General features: G+C 41.1%; 1 protein-coding gene across 2 annotated transcripts in view; it reads left to right on the plus strand.

The window, feature by feature from the left end:
- The first annotated feature begins 2,244 nt into the window (after positions 1 to 2,244).
- Positions 2,245 to 15,190, plus strand: part of YIPF6 (Yip1 domain family member 6) — a 43,140-nt gene continuing 30,194 nt past the window's right edge. For both annotated transcript variants that reach the window (XM_032330358.1, XM_032330357.1), the window contains exon 1: positions 2,245 to 2,376. In XM_032330358.1, coding sequence (XP_032186249.1) covers positions 2,320 to 2,376 — 57 coding nt within the window. In that variant the 5' untranslated portion in view covers positions 2,245 to 2,319. The remainder of the gene's footprint in view (positions 2,377 to 15,190) is intronic.

Genomic DNA, 15,190 nt, shown 5'->3' on the forward strand with positions numbered 1-15,190 from the left:
TCATAGCAAAATTTTGGGGAAAGTATGAAACAACTTGAATAATATGGACAAATGTACAAGTATTAAAAATAAATTATCAAAATATTTCTTTGGTACAAAATTACAATTTGGACACATGCTAAGGGTGTGAATGTAATTTTATGAATTAAAAAATCAAATGTAAACTGGTCTATTGAAAATATCCACGATTTGGGGCACCTGGGTGGCTCAGTGTGATAAAGCCTCTGCCTTCCGCTCAGGTCATGATCCCAGGGTCCTGGGATTGAGTCCCGCATTGGCTCTCTGCTCAGCGGGAAGCCTGCTTCCTCCTCTCTCTCTGCCTGCCTCTCTGCCTACTTGTGATCTCTGTCTGTCAAATAAATAAATAAACTAAAAAAAAAAAGAATACCGAGTTTGGCAATTTTGTAAGATATATTTGCATATAAAAATATAAAATAATTCCCATTTTAGGAGCTTGTCCCTATGCCATCATCTTCCTCTAAAACCTTTCTGAGTTTTTTTTCCTTCATAGTGTATTACCTCATATTTAACCTCTACCTTATTAGTTAAATGAAGAAAACTGACATTTTAGACTGAAATAATGCCTAGGTAACCTGAACACTGACTGCCTCAACAATTGTTTTCTGGTCTGTCCTTTTCTTAACCCAGCATCAAGGCCATCCTGAAACCAGTAGCAAAGAGGTCAAGAGATGAGGGTAGGTGGCGGAAGTTGGAGCTTGGGGTTAGGGAGAGATAACTAATTTTGGAGGTTGGCAAGGAAACAAGAGATTATCAACAGCCTCAGGAAAGCGGGAAAGGACTTGGTAACCCAATAACAAGTACCAAAAATCTGGACTGGGTGGAAGTGGGAGGGATACAGTGGGTGGCCAAGCTGGGACTGGGGAATTGTACATAATATTCCCTTGAGGGGAAAAAAAATGTTTCAGGGACAGCCTGAGCCCCTCAGTCATTAAGCATATGCCTTTAGCTCAGGTCAAGATGACCCTGTCCTGGGATCAGCCCCACTTGGGGGGGGGTCCCTGCTCAGCGGGGAGCCTGCTTCTTCCTCTCGCTCTGCCCTGCTACTCCTGCTCTCTCGGCTCTACATCAAATAAGTGAAATATTTATAAAAAAATGTTTCAGGAAATGTTTCATTTCTACTGTCTCAATTGTAAGATCGCTCCCATCAGTACCTGAGCAAATACTGAAAATGTGCTGGATCTGAAGAATTATGAGAATATTTAAACCAAAGAAAACCACACAACAAGTCCCCTATACACACACCCCCCAACCATTTATTTGAGAATTTCGTCCCACCATATTCCACATTCTTCCTTCTTAAATTTAAGGCTTGATTTCTTTCTAGATTGCCTATACAAAAACATAAAGCACTTTATTGCACACCCATCCCTACCCTGTTAAAAGCGGGGGAAACCCGATATTCACACCACCAAAGGACACTCAAGATATCCTGAATCCTTCTTGCATCAAAAATGACTGTATTTCCTGATCGCATTTTAACCTGGCGCCGAGGTAAAGTGGAGTGAGAAAGACCCACAATTAGGTAGGGAAAAGAGGTTGGGACACGCCGAGTTTTTGTTTGTCTGTTTTTGGTTTGGTTTTGTTATTCCTACAATAATCATCCTCTTTTAGACATTAAACATTTTTAGTACTTGCTCCAAATCACTTAGCAATTTTAGAAGTTGTAGTGAGATTAACATTTTGGCCAACGTATACAGAGAAGCTAGCTTCACCCCTCCTCAAAGGGGGTGAGGGAGAAAGAAAAGTAATCTTGTATAGTTTATAAAAACTGAGAAATGGAAAAAGGCTGGTAGCGGGGTGAGTGGGGGATGAGGGGAATGCGCCAAGAATCAGACAAGAAGGAGCGACGGCGGAGGGAGCGGCTGGTCAGGAGGAGTTGATCGCTTTATTCAGGAGCACGAAACCGCCAAATTGTTCTGTAGCCTGTGGAGGCGCAGGTTTTTCCATGAAGTGCTAGCTCTGCGGACCCGCCCTGAGAGCGACAAACGGATGCGCGGGTGCGGTGGATTAAAAGAAAACGCAGACGTGGAGCGATCCCAGGATCGGGGTTGAGTATGAAAAGGGGGGGGGCACGTCTAACGGGACCTGTGGTCCCTAAGAAGCGAAGCGAGGCGCAACAACTCGCCCCTCTCCCGGACACCAGGAGGACGGAGACAGCAACGCGACCGCACTAGCAGCCGCTGTCGGGCGCCTTTCGGTGACGCGACCGCCGCGCGATGACGCGCTGACCAGCCGTGGCCTACACGTCTCAGGTTCCGCAAAGGCCTGTGGGAGCGACCCGGGAGAAGGAGGGCCAAGATGGCGAAAGCGGCCGAGTCTTCAGGAGACCCGGGGACAACATCGCCCAGGCCCCTGGTGAGCTTGGGTTCTGCGGCAAAAGGGACTGAGGGTGAGGCAGAGTGCTCTTAAAGAAGTTGGATGATGGGCTTCCTGGCCGGAGAAGGCTGGAACTCCTTCCTCCCGGTAGGCCCGTCCTATACCCGATGCTAGAACCAGTCTCAACATTGCACCTGCTCTTAGGGCTAACCTCTTTACCCTCCTCGTTCCTTTCACGCCTTCTTGTGAAACTCCTATTCACTTTCTTGTCCCATACTCTCAGGGCTTGTCCTCCTCCCGTACATTGTGTGAATGCCGAGCTTTAGGTGATTTCTTAATTATCTTTTTTTTCTGCTGCCCTTCATGTTATCTAGTTGTTGTTGGAATAACAGCGTTCTTGGATTAATGAGACTGCTTCCCATAGGACCTTATAACTTGATTATTGATTTGTTCAATGACCTCAGTAGTCTTGATTTAATCCCTGTTCTCCGTGTTGCAGCTCCTCGCAGTGCTCTTCATGATGCTATCTCGCTCCTGTCTCTTGTCTCTACACTGGGTACGAATTCCATTGCAAGTACAAGCCCAAAGCCTGGGCGAGTATTACTTACGGACACAGGTTTTGGAGTTAAAATTACCTGTGCTAGAATCACCCGCTCTGCCTCTTATGAGAGTTAGGGCAAGTCATTTCATGGGGAGTGTTTCTTCATCCATAAAATGGATATAAAAATGCCGAAAATAGTTTTTAGGAAAGTGAAATGATGTAATTTAAAGTGTCAAACACAGTGTCATGAACTGAGGAGTGTAATTATTCAATGTTCTGCTCTAAAATCCCTCTTCCCAAATGGTGTTCAGTTTCTTCACAGTTATTTAATAAATGGTACATCCTTTTCCTCTTTTAAATTGGCAAATTAACAAGAGAGGACTGAACTGGGAGTCAGGTGAAATTGCTTCTAGTCCTGGTTCTACTTACTAGCACTATTTTTTCATCTCTTCATTCACTCAACAAGTATTTATTGAGCATCTATGTTCCAGGCATTCCTTTAGGCACTGGGAATGCAGCAATGAAAGAGAGTGAGTGGGTCCAAGTTGTCATGGAACAATTGTGGCCTTGAGGAAGTCACTCTCAACCTGTTTCCTCATTTGGAAAATGGGATGGTAACTCATCACAGAATTAATGAGATTACTAATGAGCTATTATACACACAGTGTATAGTGACATAGTTACAAGTGCTTAGCTGTTTTTAGTTCCGGTTACACCTCTTTTTTTATGATGTTTTCCCCCAATTAATTTTAGTGGTTCTGGTCATTCATTACTTAATGTCCAATCCAATTCTATTCAGTAATGTTTATTAAACTCCCACAATGCAGTGCATTATGCTAGCTGTTTTAAGGCATACAAATGGTTTGCCCTTATGGTGCCTACAGTCTACTATGACAAATGTACAATGGTAAACTAAGGTAGTAAATCAGAAAGAGTTACACATAAAATATTAACAAAATTTAAAGGGAGTTGCTATTATGTCCACTTTGGGTGACAAAGCAAGCTATGCAGTAGAAGTAATATTTGAAAGGGTGTCAAAGGGTGGGTAGGATTAGAAATTTCAGGTGAGTGTAAGAGCTGTCAATGATCGAGCACCTGCTGTGTGCCAGGATTGTACTAGACATCCTCAGCATTTTTTCTAAACTTCACAGCAACCATTTCACTTAGGTGGTTTTTAAACTGTGTTTTACTTGCAGATGAGGACAGGAGACTCAGAGAGGTTTGATGATTTTCCTAGGGTCTTAGAGCTAGTTAATGGCCAGGCCTAAAATTTGAAACTAGGTCTGCTTCTGAAGTCCAGATTATTTCCATTAAGACTACACAACCTCTCAAGGGTGAGGGTACAGAAGTTGGGAAGTGTTAATGTATTTATAGAACAACAGGTAGATCACTTTTGCTAAAGTACAGGGAAGTCTTAGGAGGTAAGCCTTAAAAAAATAAAGCTACTGAATTAGGGAGGCACCATGAAACAGTGGTTAAGAATTTGTGCACTGAGGTCAGATTATCTAAGTTTGATTCTCAGCTCTGTCATTTAACCTCTCCATGCCTCAGTTTCCCCATCTATAGAATGAAGATACAGTAATAATTAGCTCATAGGGTTGTTAGGTGGATTAAATGAATTAAGAGATGAAAAACACTTGGTAGAGTGCCTGGCATGTAATGATTATACAATAAGTGTTATTTCTTCTTCTTGACTAGTAAGCTTGGAGGTTTAATAGGCAATGAAGAAACAGTGGGAATTTTTGATGAGGGAAGGGTTTAAAATCATGAATTTGACAACATAATTGAGGGAGAGTTACCATGAGGAATGTTTGGAATCTAGACCAGCGAAACCAGTAGTTCTAGAACAAGTGATTGCTACCTGCACTATAGCAGTGGTGGAGTCATGAGTACTGGAGACAGCAGGTTCCTTGAGGGTTTGATGTGCTAGGGAGGCTGTGTCTTGGATCAGAGCTTTTTGAACTATAATGTGCCTAGCAGTCATCTGGGGAATCTTGTGAAGTTGCAGATTCTGATTTGGTAGATCTGAAATGAGACCTAAGATTCTGCATTTCTGACAAGCTCCCAGGTGATACTGCTGCTGCTACTGCTTCCATACCACATTGTGAAAAGCAAGGCTATAGACAAATGGGAGCATACTGATGCCCCTGCACAGAAATACATAAGAGGAGGATGAGGACCCTAAAAGTTCACTAATTCACTTTTGGACGTGTTTGGTTTGAGTTATCGGCAGGCCATCCAATAGGCAGTTTGTCTAAAACCTGGACTTCAGGGCTCAGAAGTCAGGACTAGGTTTAATTAGGAGTCATTTGCATAGAGTTGAGAAGATAGTCTTTGGTAATGCCTATCTTTGTCTGTTTGGAGAGCAGGAAAAAGAGCTGTAATAATGGCTTTAGCCTGAGGTCTGGAAGGATGTTGGTCTCAGGTAAAGGGGCTGGCTGAATAGCACACCAGCAGTCACCCCTCCCCACTTCTTGAAGCCAAGCCTCTTGGTCTGAGCTGGTTTCTGCTTGATGCCCCCCTCCCCACTTACTGACTCTCTTCTCTAGGATTTTGGTCGGTAGTATAACCCATTTGGACCCAGCTGCTCTCTTAAGGCTGCAGTCCCTGCTTTTACTATATCTTTTTGGCCCTGCCTCTATCTGTCCCCTCATTGGTCCAGGCCAGACAGCCAAGTGTACACATGGGTTTCTGTGCACACATGTGCGTACATGTGCAAGAGCCTACCTGCACAAGGAGAAGGGAAGGGACATTGGCTCCAAGTCACCTTTCATCTGCACTGAGAGGCTAATCAGAGAGCAAGGTCCACTAGCTGAGGGCCTAGAAGCCCTGTTTGTTATATGTGGGGCTTGAAGTCCACAGATCCTGGCTCAGCTCTCTGAACCGTATCACTAATTCTTCTGAAAAGAGTTACTGAGGAAATGTTGGGATGAGGGATATGATAGGAACCACATGGCACTATAATGACTGCAGTGACTTACAAAAGCAATTACTTGGAGTTAGGCCAAAGTTCACAGGATAAGGGCACAGTCTTCCACAAGACTGCCCTTACTTCAGACACCAGCCACAGGTTTGGATGTTCCCAGGACTACCCTTACTTCTGATCTACTGGCTGTAAATTCAGGGGTTCCCATGATCCCCTCGAGCTCCATACTTCACTAGAATGGTTCATAGAATTCAGGATAGCACTCTGCTTAAAATTATAGTTTCATTATAGCAAAAGGATACAATCCAAACCAGCAAAAGGGGGAGATGCATATGGTGAGGCCTAGGAAGGTCTCTAACACAAAGCTTCCTTGTCTTCTCCCTGTGGAGTCAGGACCTTGTACCCACTGATACATCAGTCTGTGGCAATAGGCAGAATATTGCCAATCAGGAAAGTGCACTCATGTATCGAGAGTCTTTATTAGTGTTTCTTTCTGTAAGCATGATTGACTAGATTATTGACTCCTCCCGTCCCTGGAGGCCAGGTTTATGTCACTGGAGTCAAAGGTTCAACCCTCTAAACTTGTGTTTTGTCTGTCTGGAATGGTTTGCCCCCATGCTGAGTCATCTCATTAGCATAAAGTGTCTAGGGGCCTACCATGACTCACCTGTTAGCTAAACTGTTAGGGCCCACCATGAGTAACAAAATTAACACTATCATTTAGGAAATTCCAAGGGTTTAGAGGCTACCTTCCAGGAACAGGAGACAAAGGCCAGCCAAATTCTTCATTATACAAGTGACAAAACTGGTATTAACCCCCTGGGCATCTTGAGCTAGAGCTAACATGTATGTAGCCCCGCTGTGAGCCTCCTACTGAGTACTTTATGCATAGTAACACATTTCTTCCCACAACAACCCTGTGATGATACTATTCTCTCAGTTTTATAGATGAGGAACTGAGGTATGGAGAGGTCAAGAAACTTGCTCAGTGTCACATAGATAGTTGGTGATAGAGCTGGATGGCTTCCTACAGCACTCTTTTTTTTTTTTTTTTAAAGATTTTATTTATTCATTTGACACAGAGAGATCACAAGTAGGCAGAGAGGCAGGCAGAGAGAGAGAGAGGAGGAAGCAGGCTCCCCGCAGAGCAGAGAACCCGATGCGGGACTCGATCCCAGGACCCTGAGACCACGACCCGAGCCAAATGCAGCGGCTTAACCCACTGAGCCACCCAGGTGCCCTTCCTACAGCACTCTTAACCAGTACTCTTCAAATATCATATATCGAGGGCTGACCACGGGCTAGATGAAATGCTGGTCTTGCCTAAATCTTATGATGGTGTCGTCTCCAAGTGAGGGCAGAGCTGAATTAGGCTTTGAAGCTCATTCCTTCTATACTGCTTTGCCTTCCCTAGCAGTTGCAGACAGCACGAAAACTCAGAGCACCAGTCCTGGAGCCTGAAAGATCAGTGTCATAGTAGTGAGAGAATACAGCTTCAAAAGAGTGATTGACATATTAAGTGCTGAAGAATATTCATAGGGTGAAAGGATCCTTGTACTTCTTGGTTATGAGGTCACTGTTCCAGATCCGTGGGGAAAGTAAAGTTGTGGGAAGGCGAAGTGCCAAATTACAAAGGATTAAGGGAGTGGGTGAGTGCAGAGCAGTTTGATCAGGGAAGAGGAGAGGAAGGAGAGTAATTTGAGAGAATAGCAAAAACAAGAAAGGGATGTATTTAAAAATCCTATTACAGAAGCTTTTAAGTATGTAAATAAAATAAAGAGTGGTACCTTTCAAAATTCTGCCATTTTTATTTCATTTCCCCAACATTTTTTTTCTGGGGTATGATTTTTTTTTTGCTTATTTTTTTTTATTTATTTTTTAAGTTCAAGTATAATTAATGTACAGTGTTATAATAGTCTCAGGTGTATAATATAATAATTCAGCAATTCTGTACACATTTCAGTACTCATCACAATAAATGTACTGTTAATCCCCTTTATCGTTTTCACCCATCCCTGCAACCAGCCCCCCCATCTTGCAACCACAAGTTTGTTCTCTATGTTTAAGAGTCTGTCTGTTTCTTTGGTCTTCCCCCCCTGCTTTGTTCATTTTTTTGTTGTTGTTGTTTCTTAAATTCCGTGTATGAGTGAAATCATTCAGTACTTGTCTTTCTCTGACTTTTTTTATTTAGCATTACTTATCCTTTAGATCCATCCATGTTGCTGCAAATGGCAAGATCTCATTCTTTTTTATGGCTGAATGATATTCCATTGTACGTAGACACCCCATCTTTATCCATTCATCTATCAAAGGACAGTTGGTATGCTTCCATATCTAGGCTATTGTAAATAAATGCTGCAGTAAACATAGTTCTCAAATTAGTGTTTTTTTTTAATTTTTAATTTTTTATAAACTTGTAATATATTTTTATCCCCAGGGGTACAGGTCTGTGAACCAGATTTACACACTTCACAGCACTCATCAAAGCACATACCCTCCCCAAAGTCCATAACCCCACCCCCCTTCCTCCAACCCCCCTCCCCCCAGCAACCTTCAGTTTGTTTTGTGAGATTAAGAGTCACTTATGGTTTGTCTCCCTCCCAATCCCATCTTGTTCCATTTATTCTTCTCCTACCCCCTTAAGCCCCCATGTTGCATCACCAATTGTTTTTGTTTTTTGAGTAAATACCCAGTAGTGGAATTCCTGGATCCTATGGTAATTCTATTTTTAACTTTCTGAGGAACATCCATACTGTTTTCCATTGTGGCTGCACCAGTTTGTATTCCCACCAACAATGCACAAAGCTTCCTTTTTCTTTGGAGTATGATTTCTAACCTGTTTATTTTTAACTAATTTTATACATACAGAAAAATTGCAACAGAGAGTTCCTAGATAGCCCTGATCCCATTTCCTCCAATGTTAACGTTGTACATAACCATAGTATACAGTGATCATAGTATACAGTGATCAGATCAGAAATTAACATTCGCACAATACTATTAACTAAATCACAGATTTTATTTGAATTATACCAGATTTTCTACTAATGTTCCAGGATCTTATCCAGGGTCTTACATTGCCTTGAGTTGTTATTTTTCCTTAGTTTTATTTGATCTTTAATGGTCTTTTTATTGTCTTTCATGATCTTTTCCGAGTGTTTGTTTATTTATTTATTTGACAGAGATAATAAGAGAGGGAACACAAGCCAGGGGAGAGGAAGAGGGAGAAACAACCTTCCCACTGAGCAGGGAGCCTGATGCCGGCCTCGATCCTAGGACCCTGGGATTATGACCTGAGCTGAAGGCAGACACTTAATGACTGAGCCACTCAGGCACCCCTTTTCTGAGTGTTTAAAAGCAAATCCCAGACATATCACTTCACCTGTAAATACGTCAGTGTGTTTCTCTAACAGGGAAGGACGTTTTCTTTGTTATCACAATAATAAAACTCATAATTTCTCAGTATCATCTAATCTCTGCTCATCATCTCACAATTTTCTAAAAACATATGTTTTTATAGTTTGCCCAAATCTGGATCCAAACAAAGTCAACAAACTGCTTTTGGATAATAAATCTCTCTTAATATTTAAATGTTCTCCTGTTTTTAATTTAATTTATTTTTTAAAATTCAGTCATTTGTCTTGTAGTCCTCTCTACTTTTCTGTATTTGGCTGATTGTATCCTCATGGTATTTTTTACTATGTTCCTCTATCCACATATTTCCTGTAAACTCTAATAAGATACAGGAGCTGGATTGTATTCAGGTTCATTTCGGATAGAGGAGGGGCAAGAATGAAAAAGAACTCAGATGGCCCCTAAAATTAGCAATGTTTACTTTTCAACTATTAAGAAGTTTCAGAGATATAAAAGTACAGTGGTAAAATATGCCCTCATGTCCTAACCTTCAATACTTAATTTATGGCCAGTCTTCTTTCTTCTGTAGCCCTATCCATTTCCCTTCTATTATTTTGAAGTACATATCAGGCATCATTACTTTAGTAAATATTCATCTTGTTTCTCTAGAAGGAAAGGAGTCTGTTTTTAAAGAACATAACCAAAATGCCATTAGTACATCGAAAAAGTTAGTAATTCCCTAATATCAAATATCTTATCAGTGTTCAAATTTCCAGTTATCTTCTAAATGTCATATTTTTATGATTTAAAATCTGTCCCACTACCTATTTTTATAAATAAGGTTTTATTAATTGTTTATGTCTTGTCTTGGACTGCTTTCATGCCTCAGCAGCAGAGTTGAGTAGTTGCCACACAATCTACATAGCTCTCAGAGCCTGAAACTCTTACTTCTGAGGCCCTTTACAGAAAAAGTTTTGTGGCCCTTGCTCTAGGCCATCATCTTTTAGAATAATTTAAAACAAGAAAAAATATTTTTTATATTTATCTTCATTTTAACCATTTCTAGAGATCTTCTTTTCCTGTGTAAATCCAAGTTTCCTTCTGATATCCCATTCCTGACAATCTTTCTTTAACATTTCTTGTAGTGTGTGTCTCACTCAGCTTTTGCTTTAAAAGTACTTTGCCTTCGTTTTGATAGCTGTTTTTCCTGGGTTCGGAATTCTGGATTGACAGTTTTTTTGTAGCATTCTAAAGGTGCTTTCATTTTTTTCTAGCTTGGGTAGTTTTGGGTGAAATGTCTGTTATTTATCTTTGTTCCTCTGAATGCAGTGTCTTTTTTCCTCTGGCTGCCTTCAGGATTTTCTTTATTTTTGGTTTTCAGTAGTTTGATTGTGTCCAAGTTGGTGGATTTTTTGTTTTGTTTTGTCTTTAGGTATTTATCTTGAGTGGTGTTCTCTGGGCTTGAATCTGTCATTTGATGTTTGTCATTATTTTTGGGAAATATTCAGTCATTATCTTTCCAAATACTTCTTCAGACACATTTTCTCTCTTCTCTCTCTTCTGGGATTTCAATTTTATATATATATATATATATATATATATATATATATAAAATCATTTAATATTGACCCACAGGTCTTAGATGCTTATTCTGTTTTCGATTTTGTTTGTTTTTCTAGTTTTATTGAGATAATGATTGACATAATAACACTGTGTAAGTTTCAGGTATACAACAATGATTTGGTATATTTTTTTCCTCTATAAAAATTTCTCTTTTTGTTGTAGTCTGGATAATTTTGACTGACCTATCACTGATTTTTTTCTCTGGCTGTGTTGAATCTGCAAATAAAGCTGTCAGAGGCATTCTTCATCTGTTACTATGTTCATTTATTTCTGGGATTACCATTTGACTTTTACAGTTTCCAACTCTGCAGAAATTCATCATCATTTGTGCATATGCCCTTTCTACTAGAGCCTTTAACATATTAATCATAGTCCTCTTGATTTTATTCTGATAATTCTAAAATCTGGGTCATCTCAAAGTCTATCTGGTTTTATTGATAGCTGTGTCTCATCATAGTGGGTTGTTTCTTCATTGTGGGGGGGTAATTTTTTTTATTGAATGCTGGCCATCATGTATAGAAGAGTAGAGACTGCCTGGAAGTGGCACATCTTTTCTGCTATGTTTTTCTGTGGGGATTAGATCAGTCTGGTCAGGGGGTGAACTGTGCTTGGGTTTTGTCCTTGCTATGGGAACCTTCAATGTGTCACCAGCTTCAAATTCTTTTTCTATTACATGGTCCATGGGGTGGGTGCTAGATCATCCCAGTGTTTTACCTAATATTCCTGTTCTATTCTAAGCTTTCTTTTTTTAAAAGATTTTATTTATTTATTTGACAGATAGAGATCACAATTAGGCAGAGAGGCAGGCAGAGAGAGGAGAGGATGCAGGCTCCCCGCCGAGCAGAGAGCTTGATGTGGGGCTTGATCCCAGGACCCAGGGATCATGACCCGAGCTGAAGGCAGAGGATTTAACCCACTGAGCCACCCAGGCGCCCCTATTCTAAGCTTTCTATATTTTCCCTTTGCCCTTGCATAAGATAGTGGTTCTTCCTTCAACCTCTAGCCCCTCCCCTAGCAGTAGACTGCTGTTTGTTTTGATGCCCTACTTATTGCCTGGGAGGAGGGATTCCTTGCTGTCTTGGTCCAGGCTTTGTCTTAGGTAGTCCCTGTATCCCTGTGTCTCCTGAGTGGGACTTTGTCAGTGATTGTGTTTCTCCCCCAGTCGAAGGAGACTGTAGTGGTCTGGCCTCAGGCTGTTTTCCTATCTCTCCCCCAGGAGTAGAGAGATTTGTCTTTTCTCTTTCGCCAGTCGCAGTGGGTCTTCACCTGTTCCCTGGAGACAGCAGAGTTCCCCCAGTTGCTCTAAGGATCTTGTTCTGTAGGGGAGAAGGGTCCAAGCAGGGCTCTTTGCTTTTCTCAGAATTGGCATCTGCTCCCTTCGCCAAAACCTAGACCTAGTGGAAGTCTGTGGAGAAGACTCTTTAGGTGGGTGTGAAATTCCCTTGTGTCTGATGCTTCCAGGGCCTCTGTGCCCTCGTACAAATCCATGCTTGGCCTTTAGCAGTTCATTTTAACTTTTAGCAGAATTCTTAAATATCTGTGTGGTGCGCGGCGTCATTCTCTGTGTTGTGCTACAGTGTGCAAAGTAGTTCCCATGTCCTATGTTTTCCTGGAAGCACCTTTCTTTTTTTTTATTTAATTAAAAAAATTTTTTTATAAACAAATAATGTATTATTAGCCCCAGGGGTATAGGTCGTTCAATCACCAGGTTTACACACTTCATAGCACTCACCATAGCACATACCCTCTCCAATGTCCATAACGCCACCACCCTCTCCCTATCTCCCTCCTCCCGGCCACCCTCAGTTTGTTTTGTGAAATTAAGAGTCTCTTATGGTTTGTCTCCCTCCCAATCCCATCTTGTTTCACTTATTCTTTTCCTAACCCCCAGACCCTCCACGTTGCATCTCCACTTCCTCATGTCAAGGAGATCATATGATAGTTATCTTTCTCTGATTGACCCTCTCGTTCCATCCACGTCGTCACAAATGGCAAGATTTCATTTCTTTTTTTTTCTTAAGACTTTATTTATTTATTTGACAGAGATCACAAGTAGTCAGAGAAGCAGGCAGAGAGACAGAGGAGAAAGCAGGCTCCCTGCTGAGCAGAGAGCCTGATGCGGGGCTTGATCCCAGGACCCTGGGATCATGACCTGAGCTGAAGGCAGAGGCTTTAACGCACTGAGCCACCCAGGCGCCCCAGATTTCATTTCTTTTGATGGCTGCATAGTATTCCACTGTATATATATATACAACATCTTCTTTATCCATTCATCTGTTGATGGACATCTAGGTACTTTCCATAGTTTGGTTATTGTGAACATTGCTGCTATAAACATTCGGGTGCATGTGCCCCTTCGGATCACTACATTTATACCTTTAGGGTAAATACCCAGTAGTGCAATTGCTGGGTAATAAGGTAGCTCTATTCTCAACTTTTTGAGGAACCTCCATGCTGTTTTCCAGAGTGGTTGCACCAGCCAACAGTGTAGGAGGGTTGCCCTTTCTCCCCATCCTCGCCAGCATCTGTCATTTCCTGAATGGTTAATTTTAGCCATTCTGACTGGTGTGAGGTGGTATCTCATTGTGGTTTTGATTTGTATTTCCCTGATGCCGAGTGATGGTGAGCATTTTTCCATGTGTCTTTTGGCCATCTGGATGTCTTCTTTGCAGAAATGTCTATTCATGTCCACTGCCCATTTCTTGATTAGGCTATTTGTTCTTTGGGTGTTGAGTTTGATAAATTCTTTATAGATTTTGGATACTAGCCCTTTATCTGATATGTCATTTGCAAATATCTTCTCCCATTCTGTCCGTTGTCTTTTGGTTTTGTTAACTGTTTCTTTGCTGTGCAAAAGCTTTTGATCTTGATGAAGTCCCAAGAATTCATCTTTGCCCTTGCTTCCCTTGCCTTTGGCAATGTCTCTAGGATGAAGTTGCTGCGGCTGAGGTCGAAGAGGTTGCTGCCTGTGTTCTGCTCAAGGATTTTGATGGATTCCTTTCTCACATTGAGGTCCTTCATCCATTTTGAGTCTATTTTCGTGTGTGGTGTAAGGAAATGGTCCAATTTCATTTTTCTGCTTGTGGCTGCCCAATTTTCCCAACACCATTTGTTGAAGAGACTGTCTCTTTTCCATTGGACATTCTTTCCTGCTTTGTTGAAGATTAGTTGACCATAGAGTTGAGGATCTTTTTTCTGGGCTCTCTGTTCTGTTCCATTGATCTATGTGTCTGTTTTTGTGCCAGTACCATACTGTCTTGATGATGACAGCTTTGTAATAGAGGCTTGAAGTCTGGAATTGTGATGTCACCAACTTTGGTTTTCTTTTTCTATATTCCTTTGGCTATTCGAGGTCTTTTCTGGTTCCATGTAAATTTTAGGATTATTTGTTCCATTTCTTTGAAAAAGTTGATGGTATTTTGATAGGGATTGCATTGAATGTGTAGATTGCTTTAGGTAGCATAAACATTGTCACAGCATTTGTTCTTCCAATTCATGAGCATGGAACGTTTTTCCATTTCTTTGTGTCTTCCTCAATTTCTTTCATGAGTACACTATAGTATTCTGAGTACAGATTCTTTGCCTCTTTGGTTAGGTTTATTCCTAGGTATCTTATGGTTTTGGGTGCAATTGTAAATGGGATTGACTCCTTAGTTTCTCTTTCTTCTGTCTTGCTGTTGGTGTATAGAAACGCAACTGATTTCTGAGCATTGATTTTATATCCTGACACTTTACTGAATTTCTGTACAAGTTCTAGCAGTTTTGGAGTGGAGCCTTTTGGGTTTTCCACATATAGTATCATATCATCTGCAAAGAGTGATGATTTGATTCTTCTTTGCCGATTTGGATGCCTTTAATTTTTGTTGTTGTTGTTGTCTGATTGCTGAGGCTAGGACTTCTAGTACTCTGTTGAATAGCAGTGGTGATAATGGACATTCCTGCTATGTTCCTGACCTTAGCGGAAAAGCTCTCAGTTTTTCTCCATTGAGAATGATATTTGCGGTGGGTTTTTCATAGATGGCTTGATAATATTGAGGTATGTGCCCTCTATCCCTACACTTTGAAAAGTTTTGATCAGGAAGGGATGCTGTACTTTGTCAAATGTTTTTTCAGCATCTATTGAGAGTATGATATGGTTCTTGTTCTTTCTTTTATTAATGTATTTTATCACATTGATTGACTTGTGGCTGTTGAACCAACCTTGCAGCCCTGGAATAAGTCCCACTTGGTCGTGGTGAATAATCCTTTGAATGTACTGTTGGATCCTATTGGCTAGTATTTTGGTGAGAATTTTCGCATCTGTGTTCATCAAGGATATTGGTCTGTAGTTCTCTTTTTTGGTGGGATCCTTGTCTGGTTTTGGGGTCAAGGTGATGCTGGCCTCATAAAAATAAGTTTGGAAGTTTTCC

This window comes from Mustela erminea, chromosome X (assembly GCF_009829155.1).
Source record: "Mustela erminea isolate mMusErm1 chromosome X, mMusErm1.Pri, whole genome shotgun sequence".
NCBI lineage: Eukaryota > Metazoa > Chordata > Mammalia > Carnivora > Mustelidae > Mustela > Mustela erminea.